Here is a 24,732-nt window from a genome sequence, read left to right on the forward strand (position 1 = left end):
TGGAAAACGAATTTTCATTTACACTTTCATTTACACTTTCATTTACACTTTCATTTACACTTACACCGGCGATCCACGATTCACGCGTAAAATGTGTAAAATAATATAGAACGTTTTCTTGAAGATTTGAAGGCCCCTTCACGATGAAAGGAAAATAATATAGTAAAAGCTTAACGCGTTTCGTACTGAGAGAAAGGTAAGCAATTTAGCACTTTACATTTAAGGAAAGAGGTTATATTAGAATATTTAATCACGTAGTGTATTAAGCACTCGCGGCGGTTCGACACTGGTGACAATGGTCCCGGGTCCGATAACGAATCCGCGGTCAACGGGATAACAGGTGTATGTTCTCACAAGCTCTGAGTCCGACACTTGGTGAAAGATTCACTGATCGCAAATACGTTATTCCTTCTTGTCGATGAGATCGCACGAAAGAATGAATCCTCCGTCGTGCTGATGCCACCGAGGAAAACTATGACGGGGTGTGTCTAAGGACACGAAATCGTCGGATTCGTGGAACGATGCCTTCGTTCCGAAGGTGAGGGAAATTGATGTTGCTGTTAATTGGTCAATTTCCCATATCGGTGGTGAAAAGGAATGCTAACTGGCCTTGGGGAAAAGTCGTTCGTGAGGGGGTAGGTTTCCCCTAATTTCCCATAGTTGTGACAAAGGCTGCTTGTCTGTTCTTAATTATACTAAATCTTAGGATTTATAACGGGTCATTAGGCTAGCGAAGATGCATCGGCACCTGGTGGCTATCTTACCCAGGGCACAGGGTCTTTGTTAGGCAAACGTTCGTCCCTTGACCGCGGCCACGTTGGCCACTGGTTGTCGCCCCGAGCCCAAGCTCATTGTCACTAATCTCGAACCGGTACAATCGGGTTGAATGCTAATTATTTTAATTTCGGGTTTTTCTCAAGGTTCCAAAGGGAGGCTCCGGTGTTCCCTCGTTTCCGACATATATATAATCTTAGAAAACATAGAAATTTGTGCAAATATTCAATTTTATGAAGAAACGAAATGAAAATTGATTCGTCCAACTTCTTTATTACGCAATTGTTTTTCACTTTTTAGGTTCATAAAGTTTCTCATTGAAAGAAAAGGAGAGACAAATAAATCAAGTTGAAGATTTTGCAAGGAAACCACTTTTTTCTAGAGAGACAGATTTATGGCGATGTAAAAAAGATGGCATTCTAATTATGTAAAATGTGGTACGTTGATTAGATTAAGCGATAAGTTGCAATTAAGAGTTTTAAGTAAAAATAATTGCACGAAAATAATGAATAACGATACCTTGTACCTTTTAAGTATAATTAACTATAAGAATACTCTCTTGCATTATTGCAAATGAATCTCACGTGACATTAATTTTGCCATTAATATGCAAAGCTATCTAATTTCGAATATATATATATTACTAAATATAAATAACAATAAAAAGCGTGATAATTTGTATCAATTATAGAGATAACAGATATGATCATATTATATTATAGAGTAAATATTACCTACGTGAAAATTAGTGTGTCTTACATTGTTTTAGAATGAATTATTTTATACATGTATGCTATTAGTATTCTTACCTTGACATTTTCAACTGGTGCTTTCAGCAGTTACCCCGTTCGCATAAACGTTTTAAATCATTTTCTCATGAATAAAGGATTTTAGTTTAATCGTTTCTGATTTATAGTTAACTTAATGTCGTCCAACCGCGTTCACTGAAGAAAATTATAGAATACTTAAATGACATTGTTCAAATAATTTTGAAATTTCGAATTTATGAATAAAACGAAAAGATCAAGGTTTCATATACTTAAAAATAACTTACGAAGTTTTATTCGCATATGCTATAGAACGGTACTAAAAATTAAAACCAGAAAAGTATGATGCAATGTTTGATAAGGAACTAATTGCCGTTTCAGATTGCGGTAGCGAAAGTTATGTAAATTTCCGTACAAACGCGTGACATTTGGAACATTTACGGAAACTTGTCTACGAGGAACTTAATCTAGTCAGCTGTGAACTGCTAATTATTAGCTATCGTGTCGATATCCATACACAGGCTATTAATCTCTCTTAATTACTCGACGAGAGATAAATTTCAGTGATATCTTAATACTAGATCAGTATTTAAAAATGTTCGCTTTTTCTAAACGACAAAACTCTCCATTTCCACCTAAAAATAATTTTTTTTCTTTAAAATTTAATGCTGTAAATATTATAAACAGATGGTTAATAGAGAAAAATATCCATCTCTAATCATTCTTTTAGAATATAGGGAATTTTTTGGTAATATTACAGAATTATAGTAAGATTTATTGAACCTTGTTCCCGTATTGGTAAAGAAAGGTACAACAAACAAATTTTTTTCATATAAACTTTGCCGTGAAACTCTGTTCTTTCCTTTTACTCATCAAATATAAGTGAGTAGCACGATCACTGTCGTGTACATCGTCTTCATTGGGTAAAAAAAAATAGAATACGATATCGTTACACTAATGTCCAGCTCCTTAAGTACCTGACGTATGTGAAACTTCTGAATAGCCGGAGGGAAGATTAGGGATTCGAGTCGGTGGAATGTACCACGGGACGGTGGCACGGCGTGCTTTGTAAGGGAGACACGTGCACCACATGTTTAAGCTTTAAGTGACGGTCACAGTCCAAACATGTCGCGGACAAGTTAGAGCTCACACAACTCACCGCGGCAGCATCCTTCTTTAACCTTTCGCGATTCAACGCGCTTCGGAATCTAATAAACCACTTGAAAAAAAGATCGTAAAATTAAGTACAGCATTGTACACGAGACGAATAATTTTATGAAAATGTTGCGATTTCCTGTACAACTCGAAAACTTTCATTATCGTACATTTTTTGCTCACATAATGATATCGTATTGTCAGTTGTTTAAGAGATTAAGATTATTTAGTAAATAAGATAATATCCTTAAGCATTCGTACTAAATATATCGCACGTGAAGTTTATCGCAATACATCAACTTTATTAAAATTTTTAATTGGATTAATGGATTATTAATTTCGCACTGATAGTCTTGTATCTTTTTCTTTGAATTTAAATTTCATATAACTAATGGTTTGCAGATCATTTGAACAAGTATATGCGTATCTTTAAAATTTTATTTGACACATACAGTTTTCATTCCGTCATTTTTCTTTCACTTCGACTTTTCTTATCTTGTGTATTTAAAATGCATTAATACTTAATCTCAGTATTTTTATTATGTTCAGTGATAAAATAAAAATCATGGTCATAAAGGAAAATATTTCATATAAAAAATGTATATATATCATACGAAACACATACACATCCTTTTGCGTGATGTAATCGCAATACGAAGAAAGAAATGATAATCCCAAGAGAGGGTGTCACAGTGTCAGCTACGGTGAAAAATTTGCCAATTAAAAAAATCTCATTTCTCCCAGTAACGAGGGGCGGCGTGCAATTAATGTCAGCGGCGAAAATGATTTATGGGGTGAGGTAGGAGAGATGCAGGTTGTAGGCGAGAGGCTAGCTTATCATAAATTAATGAATTATCAGTACTCGATATGGGGAGCATAAGGGAGGAAGAAACGTTCGCGCGCGCGCAGTACGTCAATATGGTATTTGAAATATTCATCGATGCACTCCGGTGTACAAGAAATTTTCTCTAAGGCGTATTTATATCACGTAAAACTTTTATGTATGACGGTAAAATTCTTTGGGGTGACAACACCGATGAAAAAGATAGCGTCAAGACGTGTGCTTACAGTAGTTATAAATGGGAGGACCCATCAGCAGTCGTTGAGAAACGACATCAACGTCATCGTCTATAGTACTCGTTAAAAATTGATAAATAATTCAATTTTATATAACCATGGATCGTGCAACTTTTAATATTTTTAATTAATTGCTGAAATGACAAGAATATCAATTATAAAATAACTAAAATAATATTAGAATACATGATGACCGGCGAAATACATATGTATATATATATATATATGTATGTCTTATGACTCACAATACGAACTGGTATGTTTATGTCCACTGTCAAGAACTACGTCGATGTTCCGCGATTCTCCTCGACGCGTTCTTTAACCTCTATTCATTTCACTGTCTTTTTCTCGCATACGTCCTTTTCTTCCTCGCCTGCATACTTTCTTGTTCTCAATCGCTATTCTTTCGCTACCTTTGTCTCATACTTCAACAAAGAGATCGTGCATTCTCTTTTCCACTTAGAATCTATTAAGTCCATTAAGAACCGCATTGAAATGAGATTCAAATCAAGGTTAGGTGTGAATTAAACCGTGCGACTTAAAGGAGTGGAATTTAATTGCGAAGACATTGTGCAGTCGTCAATGTTCTCGTCAGCTAAATTTTGTTAATCGGTGTGCTTATCAGTATTTTTTAATAAGTATCATTTGCTATTGTTGGTATTATATTATGCTATAGCTATACTTCAGTCTGTATTGTACCATCTAAATAAGGAAAGCACATATATATATCAATTAAATAGTAAGTAATTGTCGTTAATAGCAGTATAAAAATATCAAATTTTCCAAAGACTTTCAGAAATCTATTATAACGAAGATTAGTTATGAACAATAGTCTCGTAACAGTCGTATAATTGTCACAATGGTTTATTGCCGCAGATTTATCGACGTATTATCAAGCACCATTCATGAAACTCAAGTCTTCTTAACGAAGCATTTCAGTCGAGAATCGTTATTTTACTTACGAAATTATTGAAATCGTTCTGGCTTTATATTATGAAAGATAGATACACGTGTCGAATATCATATTTCGCCGGAAAATCGTCGATGATTCAAACGTCATCCCGTGTTCCTACATCGTCGACTGTAGCTGCTTACAGGAAACGTAATTCGCTAATCAACCTGTAGTCGCCGCCACCATCGCCAACATGGCCACGTGCTAGACGTGTTTACGTGAACTGCGTCATCTTTCGTATTTTTCTTGTTCATATACCAAAGTGTTAGCTGTGAGATTACAGTGTTGGGTATCGGGTATAGTCATATGATGCGCGTGTGGTGACTAGCAGTCATTAACGTGCTCCTCGTGGGCATGGCGGGTGCGGACGTGCCTGTACCACGGTGCACCTGCAACGTCAAGGATTTGACTACCTGTTCCACTGTCAATCAGGATTCACCCACGAGTAGAGCCATAAGAAGTTATAGACCACATGGGAGCCTCGCCAGATTACTTTATGATAAGCAGAAGGCGGATGAACAGCTCGAAGCGTACGACAAAACTCAGGTAAATATTAACGTAAATAGGTTACATTTCGTATTCAATCCCCTGCATACATATCTGTACCCAACCCGCGCGTACTCCGTTCTTCGTATCGCCGCCTGAGGTCACGTCAGTGGCCTCAGGACCGTAGATACGTTATAGTGCTTCCAGCTAAAATAACACAACTACATTACATTTTTATTTAACCGATTTTCTAAACATTACTACAACTGTTATATTAATTTTACAATGAATTCATTTTCAATGTATATAGCTATGTTATATATATGTTATATATATATATATATTTCAACGTTGTAAGGGAAATTTATGTTATCGCTTCGCGAATTTGGCCGTTTCGATTTCGATGCAGATTTGATCGTGCTATATTGAAAAGTAAGATTTGTTTAGTGGGACAGATAAGATAGCAAAATTTGGAATGCAACTGATTCGCGCGTTTATTTTCGTATTATTTGATGGATAACTAGAGATATGTTCGGTGTCGACCTTAGTCGCGTTTAATTGAAACAAGGTCGAGGAGAAATTTCTTTTTCCGTGAATGAAGGGTCTCTTGAATCTGGTCTTAGTAAATTCCGAGTGGCGCACGGGCCAGCAGGGTAATTGGGTTGTCGGGGGAGGAAGTAGCCACTAAGGCGAAAGCAAGGGGGAGGGAGCGAGGAGAGCAGTAATAATTAGTACAATTACCGCACAAGGCCAACCACTGACTGCCCTCTCGTTCCGCGAACGACGCTACTCAAGAGTCAAGAGCATGCTCAGTAATTACAGGATAATTACGTTCTCGATATTCCTGAAACATCTTCAAACGCCAGTCCCGAACACCGTCCAGAGCGTCTAGAGCCTCGCTCTATTTATAATTATATCTTTATGGTTGCCTTCAATTCAACTCTTCTCGAAGTCACGAGCGATCATGCCGAGACCGTTGATCGCGTTGAATCTATGAGAACGATCGCAAGACAAAAGTCTGCCAACTTGGAAGCTACTAACAGCGCTAGTTGCTAGTTACACAACTTCAAACGTTCAATCTATTAATACCGACAACAGCGTGTGATGGTTCGCGTTTCGATTCGTCGTTACTCATGCTACGTGATTACAAGGAACGTTGAAAATAATGGTGTAGTTCGGAAGGAACAGATTTTTAATTCTACCGTAAAGTAACATTAAGACGTAAAATTCGCTTTTGCGAGAAAAATTGAATTTGGAAATGCAAGAAATTAAGACGACAAAAGCATAATATTCCTATGACCGATAGTGGTTGCTTTTGAAATATTTTGAAATTAGCAGTTACGTGTAATGTTTAACCTTCTGTTAGGTTCTTTCGTGATAAGCAATATTTATTTACAATGGATGTATACTCGGTATTATCGTCGGTTCGATGATTGTGTTTCTTATAGGAAATTTATTGAATTTTTTGTAGAGTCAGTTAAATTTAAATGACGAGGTGAGGTATTGTTCGATTGGTCGGTTGAATTCTTCAAAATTTGCGAACAGGCATATATTTCATATAATCCAAGTCTGGAAGTAGAACACAGAACTTAAATACACGTTCAATTCTTCCTACAAAATTGTGTATCGTCCCAAACGAATTTACAAATTTCACAGGAAAGCAACGTCTCGAAGAGCCTTCGCCTACCATTCTTCGCTTTGAACTTATTCTCAGCCTCGAACATGCCTTCGTACAACAATCTCGAACGCGTCCTTTACATCTATATCGTTTCACACGCGGCCAGAAGGAAAACGAGAAAAAAAGAAACACACCTCTTTACGTTTTCCATTACGTAGCTAGCATAGGTTGGAAATCCGCAGAAAGTCGACTGGCGCGTCCGATCGCGTATTTATTCATCTAGCGGAAGAAAGAAGCTTTTATCGGTGTTTGCGAGAACCTTTCGCGTGCGACAGAGAGCAAATCGATTCGGAGGGCCGCTCGCTCGAGCAGGTGCTCGCAGCAAAAGGGAAGAATCCCATTCGGTCGCGTGAAACGAGAAATTTGAAATTCGTGCGGAGGGACGCCCCCGCGAGATTTGCCTCAACCCCCTGCCGACCGAAATCGAGGCGAGACGTCGTCTCTCTCTCTCTCTCTCTCTCTCTCTCTCTCTCTCTCTCTCTGCCGACCCTTTCCTCTCTCCTTGCGTAGCACTAGGTAGTTCTCTGTGCCTGCCATCGCCTAATATCCCTGAGCAGTCTGAAAACTTTACTCTCAGACCGAGTGGCGTGGATGCGTCGACCCGGTGGTGTTTTAAGGTTTTTAAAAGACTGGCGGCGCCGTTCGTTTCCTCGCGGATCCTCCTCCGAGGAAAGAGATGGAAAAATAGAGAGAAAGAGGGTCGCGTGGAACGCTGCTTTGAAATATTAAGTAACTGATGGATGAGACTACCGAGGGGAAGAAAGAGAAAACTGCTGCAACCGAGACAACTCCCACCGAAAGACGTTTCCGTTCTTTTACACCCCGTAGCCTAAACAACGTGTCCCATTTCTTAGGAATTTTAACTCGTCCTCGGTGCTGTCGCCAACCAGTTCACGGCAGCTTGCGAAACTCGCGTATCTCGAGCTCGCTCGTAATAATAACAGCAACGCTCGTGATAATAATGTTTATTACCTTCGTGAAGTGTGGCAAAGAGAAGTGCTGATTGCGAGCAACTTCGGCGAGGCTAATGACGATTCGCTTTGACCATGTTAAATAGAATTTCTCTGTTTGCTTGATGAGGCCCAACTGCTAACTACGAGACGCGATTTTAAGTTTAACCCCTTTGCGTTTGCGGTGCGTCGCGACGTCGTCGCGAATATGTAAGTAGATCATTTGGTGTATCACGGATGAAATATTTAACGAATTACACTGAATGAAATTTTATAGTAGCTACAAGTATATGTATCTACTTACGCGGTATTATAGTTGCGTGAATGTGAATTAGAAATCAAGGAATCTTGAAAGATATTTCGTAATAATTTATATCGGACATGCGGGCAATTGTGAATATGGATTTTCAGATTATTAGAAGTTTTGGATCAGCGAAAGAGGTTGCGCTTACGCAACATAAGATGATACGTTGCAAGAATGTAAATATTATCTACGATCCGAGAGGAAGATGTTATTTTTGAACGCAAAACACGAAGAGTATATTTTCCAAAGACTGTCTTTTATTTTCCTTAAGGTTCGTGTTACAATGATATGTTTTGAAGTAGATGCGAATTTAAACGGAATTGTGTTATGGCGAGTTAAATTTAACTATGACGTGTACCATAATGGTCAAGTATCCGAAGAACGATTGCTATTTACGTCCTTTACGTTATCAGTGAAACGTTGCTTCGCGAATATTAATCGCAAATGAATTTCAATTGATTTTTTAGTACGTAATATCGTATACGATACTACCGTAATTTAAAAAAGATACTTTTAGGTTACTCTTTGGGAATGTTTGTCCGTCGTATTATTCACGATCGTTCGTCGCGTGCTACATTAAGAATTCTAACAGTAACTCGTCTCTTACGTCAAACTGTAATAATATTTTCTTGTCGTGACACGCAACGTAACAGAGTTTAAAGGCTAGCTATCTCGGACAATTTTTAATACAAGAAGACGCGAGTGAAGAATAATGTTCGACTTCTAAGTGGATCGAAACATACGTGCCTGTTACGTACAACGTATATACGACAAAGTCTGAAAGTTCAATGGAATCATTTATTTAAATTAATTACCCACCGACGAATACTACATTGTATCGTAGCCCGTGTTGTTGCAACAGTTCGTCTCGACGTTATCTCTGACGAAATCGGACACCGTACGACAGCCGAAAAAATCAAAACAAACACGAGTGACGATTTACAAAACAAGTGGACGGTCGAGCGATTCGTCATCTCCATCCAAATAGCATAAAAAACCGCAAACGACGAAAATAAGTATGTATAATGTATACGCGAGCGCGTATTCGTAGACTTCGAAGCGTTCTTCGAGATAAATCTCACGTACGATAAATACACAGACCGGGCATATACGTACAATACGTGCATACTTAGCAGCGGAGAATAGCACGTGACACGCTCAGTGGCTCAGACTAAATAACGACAATGTAAATAATATCGAGTCGCGATAGTTGTTACGCGACGCAGTAGCAGAGCGCGGTGCAACGAACGAATCTAGAGAGGAACAAAGACGAGTATACCGTGCGTTATCGTTCGCGTGAGATGGTATTGTTTCGAGAAAAGAACGACCAACGACGAGTACGACTATCGTTCACGAACATAAAGCGAGATCTAGGATCTTTCGCGGCACTTTCACGATGAAGAATCGCGAAAGATGTTGTCAGGACCGCGATAAATCCGTACGGTCGGTGGATCTTCGTTTATCAAGTCGTATAATCGCGGGCGTGCGTCGTGTGCGCGAGCATGCGTGCGCAGTGGATCCACCAGCCGAAAAACTGATTTCTGCAGCGTAGATCGACGCTCGATCGACCGAACAAGTCGTATTTATGTCTTTATTCGTACGCAGGATACCGGTTTCCACCGTGAACGCCGATCCATTCGGCAGAATTCTTGTTCGCCGTACACGATACGCTTTGTCGCCGAACTTCTTGCGCACGAGACGCGAGTTGCCGATGCGAGGGGGGGCCGGTGCCGCCGACCGATTTGAAAGTCGCGGGGCAAAAAAACGCACGGTTCCAAGACGAGACTCGGTGAAACGAAGGATTTCATTAGGCCCGTCCCTCCCGGCTCTTTCGGTATTTCGCATTTTTGCTGATTTCTTCCGCGCCGGCTTTTCGTCCAGCATAGACCGTGAAAAAGCAACGAGCGATAAGGGACGTTGGCCTGGCATACTTTTCTTTTTTTCCTTCTTGCTAGAGATTCCTTTTGCATTTGCTACGCTTTGTAACAACGTCGGTGAACCTTCGGCTTTGACTCGAATCGCTGATTTTTAGGAATTAACGACGTACAAGGTTTCGCTGGTGACCTCCAGCTACGCATCGAAGTTAAGTTAATAAAACGATCGTATAAATTATTCGATGGCGAATGTACCTTTCTGTCAAGCAGTTTCGCCTTCTTTTTTATCTAAACATCGTTATTAGAAGATTACGGAAGATTAGAAGACGCTCCTCGATCACTAAGAATCGTTAATGTATCGTATCGTGCCAATAAAAGGTTTCTGTTTGTAACTCTATGCACGTACGATAACTATCAGGCACTCGTTATTGTGCCACGTTGATGTCATTGCGAATAGGAATCAATTAGCAAAAGTATCATGTAAACCGGATCGGACCCTGTGATTCGGGATCTATCAACAGGCCCGCTTGTACCGCCTTCATCCTGGTCAATTCAAGTTTTATTAACACTTCGTAAGGTGTATCGTTTCAACCACTTATGTCTGTGAAATTGTCCACCAGACACTTTACGTTTCACACGCAACAACAACAAGTTGCTATTACCCCGTGAAAGTAGATCAAAGTATACCGAATGTCTCAACGTAAGTGACGTTTAAATCGGTATTCGGTCTGGTAATTTCGCAAAGTAACTATAGATTCAGAGAAATTTTTTCTGATTTTCCAACTTTGACGAATGCCAAAAAAAATTGCACGCAACTTGTCTTTATTTAAACGTAATTCAATGTATAAAATTTAATCGTAGGTAGATAAGAAATATCAAGTGAAACGTTCAAAAAATGGCATCCTATTTGTAAGGTGATGGGAAATCCGAAAGAAACTTGCAATATATTTTTATTCGCGCGAATCCATCAAATAATAATAATCGGAATTTTATTTGCTCGTGAAAGAGGAACGTTACGATCGACCGTCGTTTTTCCTCTTTCTTTTAATTCGAAATTTGAAAATCACTGACAACTCGAAACCTCGACAGACAGTATCGAAACGAATAAATGAATGAAATCAAATTTGAAGGATATGGACAGAAGGATGCGTAACTTCCAGGTAACTTGGAGTAGTGAAAGATCAAACAACCATAAGTAATATCTGTTTTACCGTAAAAATAGAAAGACACAGGTATCTACACGAGCACTCGTTACCTTTAAGGAGAATTCATTATTAACTTCGGTACTTGCTTATCTTTTTACTACCAGGAAAGTGCAATCCTCTCGATCACAGATAAAAGAAAAAATTCAATCTTTGCAACCTTTCGACACGCTAAAATCTGATTAGTCGCGATAATCATCTCGGTATCCAGAGAAACAGCGTTTCGTTCTCAGGTTCGCATCTTTGAAACTATTAAACAACCACATGCGCGGTTCTACGCGAAGCGATAGAGATTCTGCTCTAGCCAAGCCCGCGGGACTAAGATCAAGATCCGAAAGCAACATTTCGGATCCTCCTCTCGTTAGCGTGGCAGCTTCGACCGATAAACGTAGAGGAGATTCATCGCTACGAAGGCTCAGAGTGAAATAGTTGGTAATAGGAAATAGTTGGTAAAACGAGATTGCCGCGCGCAAGGTGTTATCCCTCGCGACAAGCTAAATTAGCGAGTGTACGGAAGATTTTCGCGCGCACCGTATACTTATCGTGGCTTCGACGAAAGCATCGCGATATCGTTCCTCTCAAAGAACAAAGAAGTAAAGGAAACGAAAAGCAAGGGGCAGGGGGAAAAAAGTTAAAAACCAAGAGAAAAAGAAGAACGAGTCAAATAAATATCAACGGCTTACGAACGGCTCGTGGATATCGCGAAGAAAAGGAGGAGATATTATGGATGTACGAGAGAATACGATAGTCCTTTCCGTACGCGAACACGGACCTATCGATGAAACGAAGCGAGGGAAGAGGAAGAAGGCTGTCATAAAAGCCGTGGAAAACGTTGGAAAGCCTGTTGAAAAAAGGCCGAGAAAGGGGACGATGAGACGGTCGAGCCGCACACATCGTAATTTGCAAGTTATTTTACGCGGCTATACGGATCGGATAACGAAGCCGCGGGACGGACACAGATCGTTATCGGCTCGTTCTCGAAATATTCCTCTGGGGCACCACCGGTAAGTCGAGGAACGTACAGAGAGTAGATACGTAACCAGAGAGTGCTCTTCCAGCCGTTTCACGCATGATCGATCGCGTCTCGCGCCAACCAAAGGCACTCCAAACGATTATATCGGTTCCATCCGTGTGGCTATACGTGCTTGCTTATACAGGATGTTTCAGAAAGTCGCGCCAAACTTGGAAAGTGCGTACACAACGCTCGTTGAAAGGAGCAAATGAGCGCTCACACGTTGGTCCGAATATCATTAGTCTTGGTGTCGTGAGACTTTCTCATCGGTGACATTATTATCCGTCGTATGTCGTACGTTTGAAATTTCATTAACGCTATGAAGAGACGCGACTGTCGCGATTATATCGGTGAAATTTCAAATCTGAAAATGTACATTGTACGTAGTACCTATCTATAGGAAACGTTTGCTTGGTACGTACAAAACGTATATATAGTAAAAAATTAGAATACGACAGATACTACAGAAATATAACCAAAGATGAGATACCAAAGTGCTTGGAAGGGAGGATGAGGTGGAAGGACGGGAAAATTATAGCCAAATTCGGGTGTGGAAACGAGACCAAAGCGAGGGAACCGAGGGAAGCGGGGAAAGAAGAGGACCTGAGACATGTAATAGAAGAATGTGAAATAACGGAAGGACCAAAAGACATGGAAAAGACACTGAACGAGACTGGAGAAGGACCAATGGAATTAAAAGCGATAATAGAGAAGAGAAGGGCAAGGGCAATGCAAGAGGGGGAGGAGGGACAAGAAGGTAGCACAGCAAGGAGGCAAAAGTCCAAAGTGACGATAATGTGTAGTCATAAGTTGCGATAGTTGGTAGTCATTAGTCTTATCGGCTAGAGATAAGAATATGCTAAGGAGTGCGATACGATAAATGTAAGAAATGTAAAGCGAAAGTTCGTCCAAAGCCGAAAGGCACGGACTAAAATAAATAATAATAATAGTAAAAAAATTAGTACGCGTAGCGTTTGTACGAATAGCTGTCTCAAACGTACAAATAAAAGTTCCTTTTTGATGAAGAGTCTTTGGTCGACTCGACCCGTACCACGTGCCTCTGAAGTTTGGCGTCAACTTTCTGGAACGTCCTATACGTAGCTACGTATACGTCTGCATGATGCGCTGTCTGATAACGATCCGATTCATTTTGCATCATCGCGGATAGCGCTTACAAATAATTTCGAATCGACCATGTTCGAGAACGATCGTTCGCGAAATAGTTATAGCTGTTTCCTGAGCGGGAAGACTATGTCCAAGAAGATAGTTGATTGCGATTGGTTTAGCTACCAGTTCGGTCGTGGCTTCGGCGCTGCCTTAAAACGTTGCAAGATACGTACCTATTTATCCGAGAGTATTAGAAATTTATTTAGTCGGACTAGATGTCGAGGAATAGATATTATTACTTAGTTTGTACTAGATTTTATTTGTAGTTGTAAATGTCTATTATATGATTGTGCATTTATTATATGATTATACAGTTACATAGTTAGTTTATATATATATTTCATATATGTACCTATATACGTGGAACTATATAAAATTGTACGCGGAGATCGCAAGCGAATAACGCGATAAAAGTCATACTTTATACCGGAGAAATCGTAGAATTCAATACGCTATCGATTAATTTCCATGTTACGAAAACTGTCTTTTTATTTGCTTTTAAAAATACCGTACACGTTTAATGCATGTTTTTGCTTCTTTAAATTTTTCCTAAATGCACGAATATTCACAGCCTATTCACGAGATTAGCTTCGCTGGATCTTTGCAAAAATCCATAGGCTTATCGCTACGTCGTTACGTGGATACGAGGCGACGCTCATAAAAGCATAAGGACAAGTAGTTCTTCGATTTATTTTCGCGAACGTACGAAAATTTTCGATGTAGAGTCGTCGTTATCGTAGATCATGTCGGCAGCCTGGAGGATTTAGGAAACTCGAATTGCCTCTCTTCTCGCGCAAACGAACTGATATTCTAGGCGCGGCCAGCTTCGTTAGTCGATCGTCGATCTCGATGAAAACTCCTCACGGTTAGTTACACCGACGCTTTCTGCACACCGCTGCTTTTCCAATCAACACTCCCCACCCGAAATGTTCACCGTGTGAATCTTCTAAAAAGGGGCACCATCTCTGCATTCCGCCCTTGCGCAATTTCGTTCGCTACTCTGCCAAGGAAAGAGAGAAAATTAATTGAAATTTTTCCTAATGCCTGCTGCTTTTCAATAATGCATAGAAAAGATAATCAGTCTGTATTATTGTTTCTTGGAATATTTCTTGATTTTCTGATTTTATACGTCGCTCGATGACTACCGATGACTCGTCGTTCGAATAGCTGGTGCAAGGATACGTTACCGATTAACCTGTTAACTGCGGAGTCTAGTTTCAAAAATCCTTTACGGACTGCGCAGATAAAATGAAGCAACGACGAGTATACACGTCGATCTCGGGGCAAATGCTCCTATTATAAAAATAATTAACAATTCGTCGTTGAAAAATGGTATTGTTACCAAAGACTTGAAAATCGCGAAAAAGTAATAAAGCACTTGAGGAGTAGCCGACGCATCGTGGAAAATAATCGAATCAATGTTATAAAAAGCGATATACTATACGGAGGATAATCGATATACCAAAGGGAATAATCGAATGATCAAACTTTCATTTTTCAAACTCTTTTTGTCTTAAATAAAATACATGATAATTTTACTGGGAGCATAAAGAAAACGTACCACTAAATGTCATTTACGTTACTTTTTACTAAAATTGTGAGTTTTTATAATAAATGGTAATTTTGTATTTCGAACGACGAGTATACGCGTCGTGAACTCGGTTAACTAGCTGAAAGTGGATAGCAAGTTGAACAAGTTCCGCGCAAAGCGGAATAACTAATTGCCGTAGAATGGAAAAGAAAACGAAATTTCTTATGCCGAGCCAGCTGCGCAACGATAAACGACAAACGACGTATTCCGCTTGAAATGGTTGTCGCAACAGCTCGATCTCGCCCGCCGAGTCTCGGACCGCGGTTCGACGAAGAAGAAAGGAGCATCGGAAGAATCGATCGATTCGAAAATCCGTAGCATTTGCATCGGCGCGGTTAATCTCGGGGACGTGGCACTCGGTCGTCGCCGGTGAAATCACGAGACAGGTTCAGAAACTTGGAAAGATGGCGTCGATTCTCTCCCACGGCGCCAATATAACGCCTGCTTGGCTCGCGCCCGCCACCGCTGCCGCCTCCGGTATAACATAATGGCACAGGAAGAGAATGCGTTTGACTCGCGATCCAACACGACCCTGGAATTCGAAGAGTTCCACGTACGAGCGACCAAACATCCCCAGTATTCTTCGCGGAAAGCATAAACTGCTCGACGAGCGTTGTTTATCGTTCGCAGTTTACCTACGCCAGGTTTACGCGTGCTTCGGGCCCCCTCTCCATCTCTGAATACTGGAGAGATTTTCAGAAAAAGAGACTCGAGGAAACACTTGCTTCGTTGAGAGAAACGAATACTGCGTATATATCGCGATATCGTAATGGTTGAGAGAGCGAGAAAGGAAATGGAGATTCAAGATCTCGCGATTCGATCTACGCTTGGCAAAATTCCATTTTATTGGACGAATGCCGGATAGCTGCAGGCACAGACGATCCTACGCCGAGGTATAATCGTTGTTGGACACACACAGACGATATACGTACGTGTATCGCTCTCGTGTTTTTAACTCTTCTCGATGTTAATTAACTTATTAGTAATCCGTCGACGAAAGAGACTTTGCGGAAAATCGTACGAACCGGCAATTGAAAGTTAAATAAAGTTGCGTTAGGCGAAAAGTTTTCCGTCGATGGACGTTGAACGACTGATCCTAGTATCGAGGTAACGTTAGAACGCAGCAGGCTGTAGGTAAGTAGGACAGTCAAAAATGTCGTAACCTTGAAATACTCCCATTGACGAGGAATAGTAGGTACGGTGGCACGGGTTATACGGCGAAGTTTACGTTTCACGAGTTCTCCTATGCACTGCAGCGTACCGCCATAAACAGGCGCATAACCATTCGGGACGAAGCGTGTTGAACACGAGTCTGGCGCGATGAGGCGCACAGATCTCATAGACTCGAACTGTGACGCGAAACTGCTCTTTCTTTCTTAGCTTAAGTGCTGATTATCAAGCATGTTTGTCGCATTGCTTTTTATTTTCATCCTTTCCCGCTTTTACGCAAGTACTTTCTTATTAAGGCGTTCGTTTATTACGCTGGCCACTTGAAACTCAACGACGAAGAAGCGAGTCGCATCGAGTATACGTTCATTGCGAACAAATTAAACAAAAACAGAAACACGAGACCTTTGCTTTATGATACGCAAAATAATTGGAGGAAATAATCTCCCAACGAAAATTACCCATTTTGGTTAGTAAAAGTTCGAATATAAGTACGACATTCTGCTGTACGATCGATGTTTATAAAATTATATTTAAAATATTATATTTACGCGATACTTTTACATTTTACATATCGTCCAACTATATTATATTTCTCTAATTATATCTTCTTATGTGTGCGTCTCTCTTTTTCATCGTCGCAACGGCCTTCCATAGATCATTTTCGTTTCATTTTAACACGCAAATGCACAGGTCGTACCATCGCGTCGTAATACTTAATATGTATACGTATAGAAAGATCGAGGCGTCCGTGTCGTTTGTCGGTGGTACGCGAGACGTTGATTTAGATGAGCGTGATTTCCGAGTTGGCTACTTGTTGTCCGAGTGGAGAGATGCGATTGGTGCGTGCGCTGGACTAGACGGAAGGTGCGCGAATCTGATTCCCTTTTGCTCCTTCCCTTCGACGATTTCGCCCCGTCTCTGTCCGACGCGGTTGCCTCGCAGAAAGTCGCCACTAATGACACAAAGAGGAATGCTGTCCGGTCTCCGCACGAGCACCTCGGTAGCCATTTGTAATTTCGTGGTGAGAAAAAGTCGCGAAAAAATCGCGAAAAAGTCGAATGAAAGTGTGATGACGGAGGTGGAAGCAACGCTGGCTACTTGCAATTAGCGATGCATGCTGCCAGCTATAATTAAAATCGTACGCCATTCCTCCTCTCGTCCGCGTAGCTCGCGTAGATCGCTGATTTTCAGATTCCTTCTTGGCCACCTCCCCTTTGTCACTGTTCCAATTCAATTACCAGGGAAAAGTCGTCGAGAGTTCATTAGAGTAATGATCGAGTTACATGATTCATTGCTTCGACAGATACGGCCCCGAGTCGAGTAGTCTCTTTCTCCAGTTCTTCTTTACTCGAGGTTAATTTAATTAAGGCGTTGTTCGAGATGAGTAATCTGGCCGAGGCTATTGTTTCGCGTATTTGTTGCGCTTATTCTCTGCTAAATTCGCTACCTTCTTCTTTCAGTATTTCTATCTTTTCGTCGAAGACGAAATGCATTGCGAAAAAGGTCGATGGCTCGTTGCAGAGGGATACGAGCGGAGTAAAACTTTCCAAGTACAAATTCACGCGTTTCTCCTCTTGAGAATTAAAGGCGTACAGTACCAAATTATTTTTATATCTATTCTACTCTGGATCGGTCTAAAAAATTGTCGCGCTTAACGAAATATCCGTCTTTGAAAGAAGAAATACTAATCGAGACATTCTCGTCGTTTTTACAACGACGATCCAACAGAGATTCCTTTTGACATTGTCCGAGAAATTTTTTAAAATTTCCCATTCTATCTTGCAATTATACGCACTTCGTTGCCTTCTTACGCTACGTCTTCGAACAAACATCGTATCGCATACTTGCAAAGCGATTTAAAAACTCAAGCTGGAAATACGAGCGATAGGACGAGAAGAAACAGAAAAACGATACGAAAGAAGTAAGAAGAAAGAAGAGATTGGGAAATCAGAGATAGCCAGGGCCCTATGGACCTCGACGATGACAGAGTCGACAGAATATTACGGAGGTTTGCCGGGAGTTAATTCCCCGGGGCCGAGAAGGGACTGTTTTAATTAGAGAATCTAATTGATGGCCGCGTACGGTGCGGCTGCCGAGCAATCCATAAACGACTTCTTAGGGCCGCGCACCTGGGCACCACGGCGTTAATTACTCTCCTTCTGTGGCCGGGTCCTTCCATCTCACCATTCCCCACCTACCTTCTTCTTCTTCGTCGTCGTTCTCCTCGTTTTTTCCAGGTCTCTTGACTTGCGAGCCTGAAAGAGGAACAGGGAATAATGGGGTGGGAGAGCAAGAAAAAAAGACGTACAAAAAAATAAAGAGTGCGAGAGAGGAAAACGGACGATTGCCTGGTGAGGAAAAAAGAAGGGATGCGTATAAAGAAAAAGAGAAGAGAGAGAGAGAGAGAGAGAGAGAGGAAGGCGGAAGGTAGAGGCAAGGTGAGGGAGAGAAAGCAACAAGTGTCCCCCGTCGCGAGGCGCAAAAGCATTCCTAATTACGCCCCTGCCCTTGGAGCGAAACGAGACAAAAAGCGCGTTGATTACATTTTCGTATAATTTCATCGGTCGGCGCTCGCCATTAAGAGCCACCACCGCGCGCAAATTAGATCGATTCCTTAATGCCCCGGGCCGCGTAATTGGTTCTCATTCTCGGAAGCTGACGGTGAAATCGGATATCTGTCGTGTACCACAGCCACACCGAGCCAGACTGTGCCGGTGCTGCCGGTGTTGCTGGTGTTGCTGGCGTTGCTCGGTGCTTAGTGGTAGTGGCATGGTATATACATAGCGATGGTCGGTGGTGATGGTCCGGTGGTGGTGACCGCCGCCGCCGCCGCCGCCACCGATGCTGCCAGCGGAGGACCGGTCAACGTAATTGCTTCTCCGACTGTTTTGCGGTTCCGCACCGAAACCGTTCGCCGGCACCGGAGGAATATCGTTAATGTCGCGATACGCGGCTCCGATAATGAAGCGAGAAACACTTTTTGCCGGACACCTTGCGGGATGTTAATGAATCGCAAGGGGGCCGCGGCTCTTATTTCGACGCATTAACCCACCGCGAAATTTTGCGGAGGCCGCGGTCTCGCGGAACGTGATGCGTGTCGTGATTGCCTGCGAAATTGAAAATATTCCTGCCCGATACTCGAACGTGGCTTTGGATCGTTCCTCGCTTCCTTCGGAGCGACCAGCCTGCCTTTGAATTATAATTTCGTACGTCGTTGCTCGAACGTATTACAATTATCGCGCTACGTTCGACCACAGGAAAGTCCTGTCGCTAGATTTCAACGTCGATCGAAACGAATTAGAGGATAGCTTGTCGGTAATTTAATTTCTACACCTAGTTCTTGCGTCTCTGTATGTTTTTTAGATGATCGTTTTACAGGCACAACGTCGCATAAACGTCGTATTAGTTTAACGATTGTATCCGTTTCTTATAGCCGTACGTTCTTCTTTTAAATTGTCTCTATAGAGAAATCTATAGAGAAAAGAAAGTAAATACTTTTAAAAATTGGTATTTATATTAGGTTTGAAATATATTCACGCGCGCGCGCAATTCTTGGCCTTGTTGCAGTGGTACAAAGTAGACAGAACGAAAATCCGGGAAGATTTGCTGCGTTTATGGATTCCCCTTGGAACAGGACTCCAGCACGATCAACCCGACAAAACCGCCGAAATGTTCCTAACGAAATCCATCGAGAGATCGGACTCTTTACCATTGCAAGTCTGGCATTCTCTGGCAAGATCTGCTCTGTCCTGGTTCATCAGCCGAACTTCCATAAACGGGTGAGTACTGTAAACCACGATACGAAAGATTGGAAGATCGACGCGTTAAATGGACTTGATTATCTGCGCGTTTAACGTCGTAAAAACCGAATCCTTTTACCGATGAAAATTTGATCCGTATACAAACTGCATGCATCGCAGATACTTCAAAAGAATTGCTCACTGTTCCAAATTCTATATTATCTCATCCAATTGTAAGATATAAATTTATGCATGCCATCGATTTTCAAAATTTTATGTTCCGCTTAGACATACGAGCGAGATGTAAAAATTTGTTCAAAGTCTCCAGCGAGATCGTTAGAACCGAAACGAAATTAAACGCACGGTTATTAAAACGTTGAGATACGTCTGTGAATATATCCGGAAAAAGCGTGAACTATTTTGCCCGGATAGTGCGAAGCGCGTGAAATTTGCCTTTCGTATCTTCGACAAGAGTGTACAGCTTACGTCCAGAAGCCTCGGTAACTTTGATAATCTCTACGACTCTCGTGAAACCCTCGGATCTTCCGACGACATCGAACAATTTCTCCTCGCTTAACCGGAAGCACAGCCCCCCCAACGAATACTCGGCGAGTGCCGAAAATCCACAGGGTCTGTTTGCGAATCTCCTCGCATCTCCTCGCTAGGGCAAGGTCTCGGCCTCGGCCTTGCTAAGGTAGATCGTTTGCGAGGTGATGAAAGGAGGCTTTCCCTTCTCGCCGGTTAATTAATAACCACGCAGATACGATCTCCGCCTATCTGGCTGTCCGATGAGGCTCGACAACCTGGTGGCAAAGGCTCCTCTGCCGGTTGTACCCCGTTGCTGGGTCGGCTCTCGAGCTGGGTCTCTTCTCGGCCGCTAGACAGGATAGAAAGAGAAGGGAACGAAGGGCTAGAAAGAAGAAGGAAAGAGATAGAGACAGGTGGCAAGGGGTACCTGGTAGAGGGAGAGGGGAATGGTTATTGATGACCAGCTTTGTTTGCCCCCCGAACCGTTTATTAAAATCCAACGCGGGTGATTAACCTCTCCCCGAGCTACGCGTCGTCCTGGCAGCTACCAGGCGAAACACCTCCGCATCCACTGTGCCGCCTGTGTATATGGGATTGACCGGGGAACCGTTTATTAAAATCCAGCACGGTTATCCGCGTGCTACTAGGCGGGACAGCCTCGCCGGTCGCTTCATGAATTAGAATGATGCGCAGCTTTCTTTTTTCTTTTCTTCCTTCTCGTACGAATTTTCGAGACCGTGTAGGCAGGATTGAGCAATTAACGCGTTACGGGAATACCTGGATAGGGGATAAACTTTTGCCGATTTTCTTTCGTTACGTTGATTTTATTGGGCGTTAATGAGAAATCATGTATCGTGACTCGAAGATACATCTAACGTTTATAGAAAGTATCAGGTTGTCCGAAAAGTTTCTTTCGTTTTATAAGGAAATAGTAGACGCACATTTTTTGTTTTATATTATTTTATCGAATTACGTATGATCCATTTTGTTTCGATAGAACATATCCATATGTGTCATTTCCTTGTGAAACGGAAGAATCTTTTGGGGCAACCTGGTACGTATATCTTCAAAATTTGATTATACGACACCGTAAGCAGACTGGCGTAAATAGCGTTTACGCAAGTTTAAATCTTTATCGGTGGTATCGTTGAAGAAGTAAGAGCTTTTTCGTCGTTTTTTTTTTTTTATATGGGAACGGTAGAGAAAGCACAGCGCTTTGCCGCTTTCTCGTTAACTTAACGTCGAATCGATAAAATCGGTAAATACAATTTGCGCGCGTATTAAAATATTCGATAGTGGACAGGATTATTTTCACCGCGAACGTTAAAATTATCAATTCATAATACGAACTGTAAATTAAATTGCCAGAATATTTCAAATATTTGTATTTTATAATACGGTATAGCCAATATTCGTGAAAAACATTCGTAATACCAAGTTGAATTTAAGATGGGTATTATTGGCGACGTGAAACAAGGCAAGTAACTAAGCGTATAGGTAGAAGAATATTCGGCGTTCCAAATTGCATCGCCTTATCGGTTGGCTCTGTGCCGTGGACTATCAAGATAACTTTCGTTTATACCATCCAAAATAGTAATTCCACGCTATCAGATAATTTTCGTTATGCTCGACCTCTTAACTTCCATAATCTCGCAGTTAAGGCTGTTATTTTAAAAATAAAGCCTGCCACGCGTTATTTTCTTCGCAGTTTTTCACGTTCTATCGTTACGGGAATACCTACTTTTATATCATAATCCAGGTATATTATCTCATCGGTATGTCCGATTATTACTTTTTACACACACACACACACACACACCACGTATCTCGAAAGACAAATTTTCAATTAATTAAAAATTTCTCCCGACCGTTTCATCGTACCTGTATATCATTTTAGCGTTCGTTACGCTTTCAACATTCTGCTATTCGAATCTAGCGACTTTTCTCGTTCGTCGATACGGAAATCAATGTCACTGTTACGAGTGAAAATAGCTGTGGAAAATCATCGATGCTAAATCAAAGACACCGATGATTTTATTTTCTGAAGCAAACTGTTTCTCGGACGACCAACTATGCGCTAACTCGTTCTCGGAAAGAAACCGGATCGATCCACGCTACACAGTAGCCTAACTCGATACATAATACTAGATGCGCGTTTATTTTGACTCGATCAATCATCGACGGATCCGGATCCCCCTTGTTTCCGTAAAGAAACCACTGTACCCTCGCTCCTCGGTGCCACGGAATTATCCGTGTTGAAATTCCGCACATACGAAACGAAATTGCACGATAATGATATCGTACCGTAACGAACGGGGGGAGGGGGGCTGCCTTGTAATTTCATCCATAAAGTCTGTTAACGAATTTCTAAATTTGAAAGAAAATTATGTACGCGCGATACACATACGTACCTCACACTCTGTGACTTCTTCTCATGATCCAAGAGTCAAAATCGGTTTCGAAATCTCGCTCCTATATGATTTCAAACGATCGTTCGATAACAACCGAATGATAATAATCGATAACGAACGAATTATTATTTCGCGCGAGTGCTATTCGAAGTCCACGAAACGAAGTTCGAGTACGAAGATCGACTGGGACTTTTCCAAACGCGCGTCGAACTTGATCCCATCGCTAGTTACGATGACTCGCCACGGCTTAAACAGCAATTAGCAGCCATCGTCCCCGGGCTTTTATTATGCGTATTCACGGCAGAACGTTGGCACGGGAGAAGGAGAGCCGAAGCCTCCAAACTAGGATGAGAAGAACGACGGAGTCACCTGGGTGACGTTCACGTGACGTTACAACGCACTCCCGCTGAGAATATTAATTACATTCCCCCCACGGCTGATCCCTCGCATCTTGGTAGCCGCTGACTTCGAGACCCGTTCGCTCGTCTCACGAATTAATCATAATTAGCGGTGAGATGTCCTCCATCGGTTACCAAGAGAGAAACGGCCAGCGAAGCGAACGATTTCGAGCGAACGAAAGATAGAAAAGACGAAGGAGAGAGGAGGTTAGAGGGGATCGAAAAGCATCCGAGAGGAAAGATAGAAGAGAAAGAGGAGAGGAAGAGACGAAAGAAAATCGAGTCTGGTCGAAGCGTGCATCCGTTCGCTCGCAGGACGAAGGTCCGGACGTTCGCCTTTCTCAAATCTTCGACGTCGTCTTCGTTTTATTTTTCGACCGGCTTCGTCTTTCCCTTCGGACACGTCGAGTTTCTAACTTTTTTTTTCTCACTCTGTGATTAAACAGGGGACTTTTAATACGACGTAATTGGAAACAAAAGCTACTTGTTTCGGACTGAACACGTAAGTCTTTCAAACGTAGCCGAGTCGACGAAGTTTTACGAAAGTAAAAGGTAGAATTATCGATACGAACGATGCCTTAACATCTTCGATAGCGTAATATCGTGACTCGAAAGATTGGAAAGGAACGAAAAAAGCGCTGAATCTTAAACCCGTTTGCCTCTCGTAGCCTTCGGTACTTATCGTACTTTACGACGAGTTTTGAATCAAAAAATACCAGTTTTAAGACGAGGATGCAATTGTTTTAACGATATACATATATATATATATGTAAAATATACAAATATATATAAAGATCTCATCCTCTTTCGTTATCTCATCGATGACTAAATGGTAAAGATGACGATGTCCAGCGATATACAAGTTCGATCGTTTCGTAGAAAATTCAAGATCGAACTTCAACGCGTTCGATCTTAACTCGAACAACCCCTACCCTACTACGCTTTTTAATTCTACCCCTGTAAAAACAATCGCATATGCGGCGAAGAAAGAAAAAAGGCCAGATACTCGGTGTACCTGAAAATGAATTTCAACCTTCGAACGAAATTGCGCGCAATTTTCGAGGGATCCGGGAGCAGGTGGAGACCCACGTCGAGCCGAATCGTTTCGCAGCTCCTTCGATGTCAATTAACAATGATTGCTACATCGACGTGGAACGGCCATTATTTCTAATTGTTCGCCGGAAATGTTCTCCTTGAACCAGCGAGTTTCTGTTATTTCCATGGCTGCACGATTGTATCCAGATGCAAATTCGGTCGTTACTGGCTGTTTGCTCCGCGGAACACGGAATAATTATAGCCCGGTCCATTACCGTTTCACTTCTAATACCGGTGTTCCATCGACGTGCCTGTTGATTCGTGCTTTCGTCCTGTTTATCCTGCCACTTTTGATACGTTCCGCGAATGGTAGAAAAGCGAAAGAGTCGTGATCAAGGAACGCGTAATTGAATGTTTCGCTCTCTCGTAGTCGGTTATAGTCGCCAGGGCTCTCGCTACTG

The 24,732-nt window shown here is 41.7% G+C and overlaps 1 protein-coding gene and 1 long non-coding RNA gene across 5 annotated transcripts in view; one reads left to right on the forward strand and one right to left on the reverse strand.

Annotated features, from left to right (window-relative positions):
* Nucleotides 1–2,547: 2,547 nt before the first annotated feature.
* On the reverse strand, nt 2,548–4,720 carry LOC122573112. Of its 2 annotated transcripts, none has more exons than XR_006318661.1 (3): nt 4,019–4,720; nt 3,765–3,907; nt 2,548–2,760 (listed from the first exon to the last, which is right to left on the reverse strand). It is a non-coding gene; the product is annotated as an uncharacterized LOC122573112 (long non-coding RNA). The 2 variants fall into 2 exon arrangements; XR_006318660.1 differs by lacking the exon at nt 2,548–2,760 and adding an exon at nt 3,275–3,395.
* A 208-nt stretch (nt 4,721–4,928) lies between these two features.
* LOC122573111 (protein-L-histidine N-pros-methyltransferase) overlaps nt 4,929–24,732 on the forward strand; it is a 41,189-nt gene continuing 21,385 nt past the window's right edge. For all 3 annotated transcript variants that reach the window (XM_043739073.1, XM_043739075.1, XM_043739072.1), the window contains exons 1-2: nt 4,929–5,271; nt 19,727–19,938. In XM_043739073.1, coding sequence (XP_043595008.1) covers nt 5,080–5,271; nt 19,727–19,938 — 404 coding nt within the window. In that variant the 5' untranslated portion in view covers nt 4,929–5,079. The remainder of the gene's footprint in view (nt 5,272–19,726; nt 19,939–24,732) is intronic.

This window comes from Bombus pyrosoma, linkage group LG11, assembly GCF_014825855.1.
Source record: "Bombus pyrosoma isolate SC7728 linkage group LG11, ASM1482585v1, whole genome shotgun sequence".
In the NCBI taxonomy this organism is placed as follows: Eukaryota; Metazoa; Arthropoda; class Insecta; order Hymenoptera; family Apidae; genus Bombus; species Bombus pyrosoma.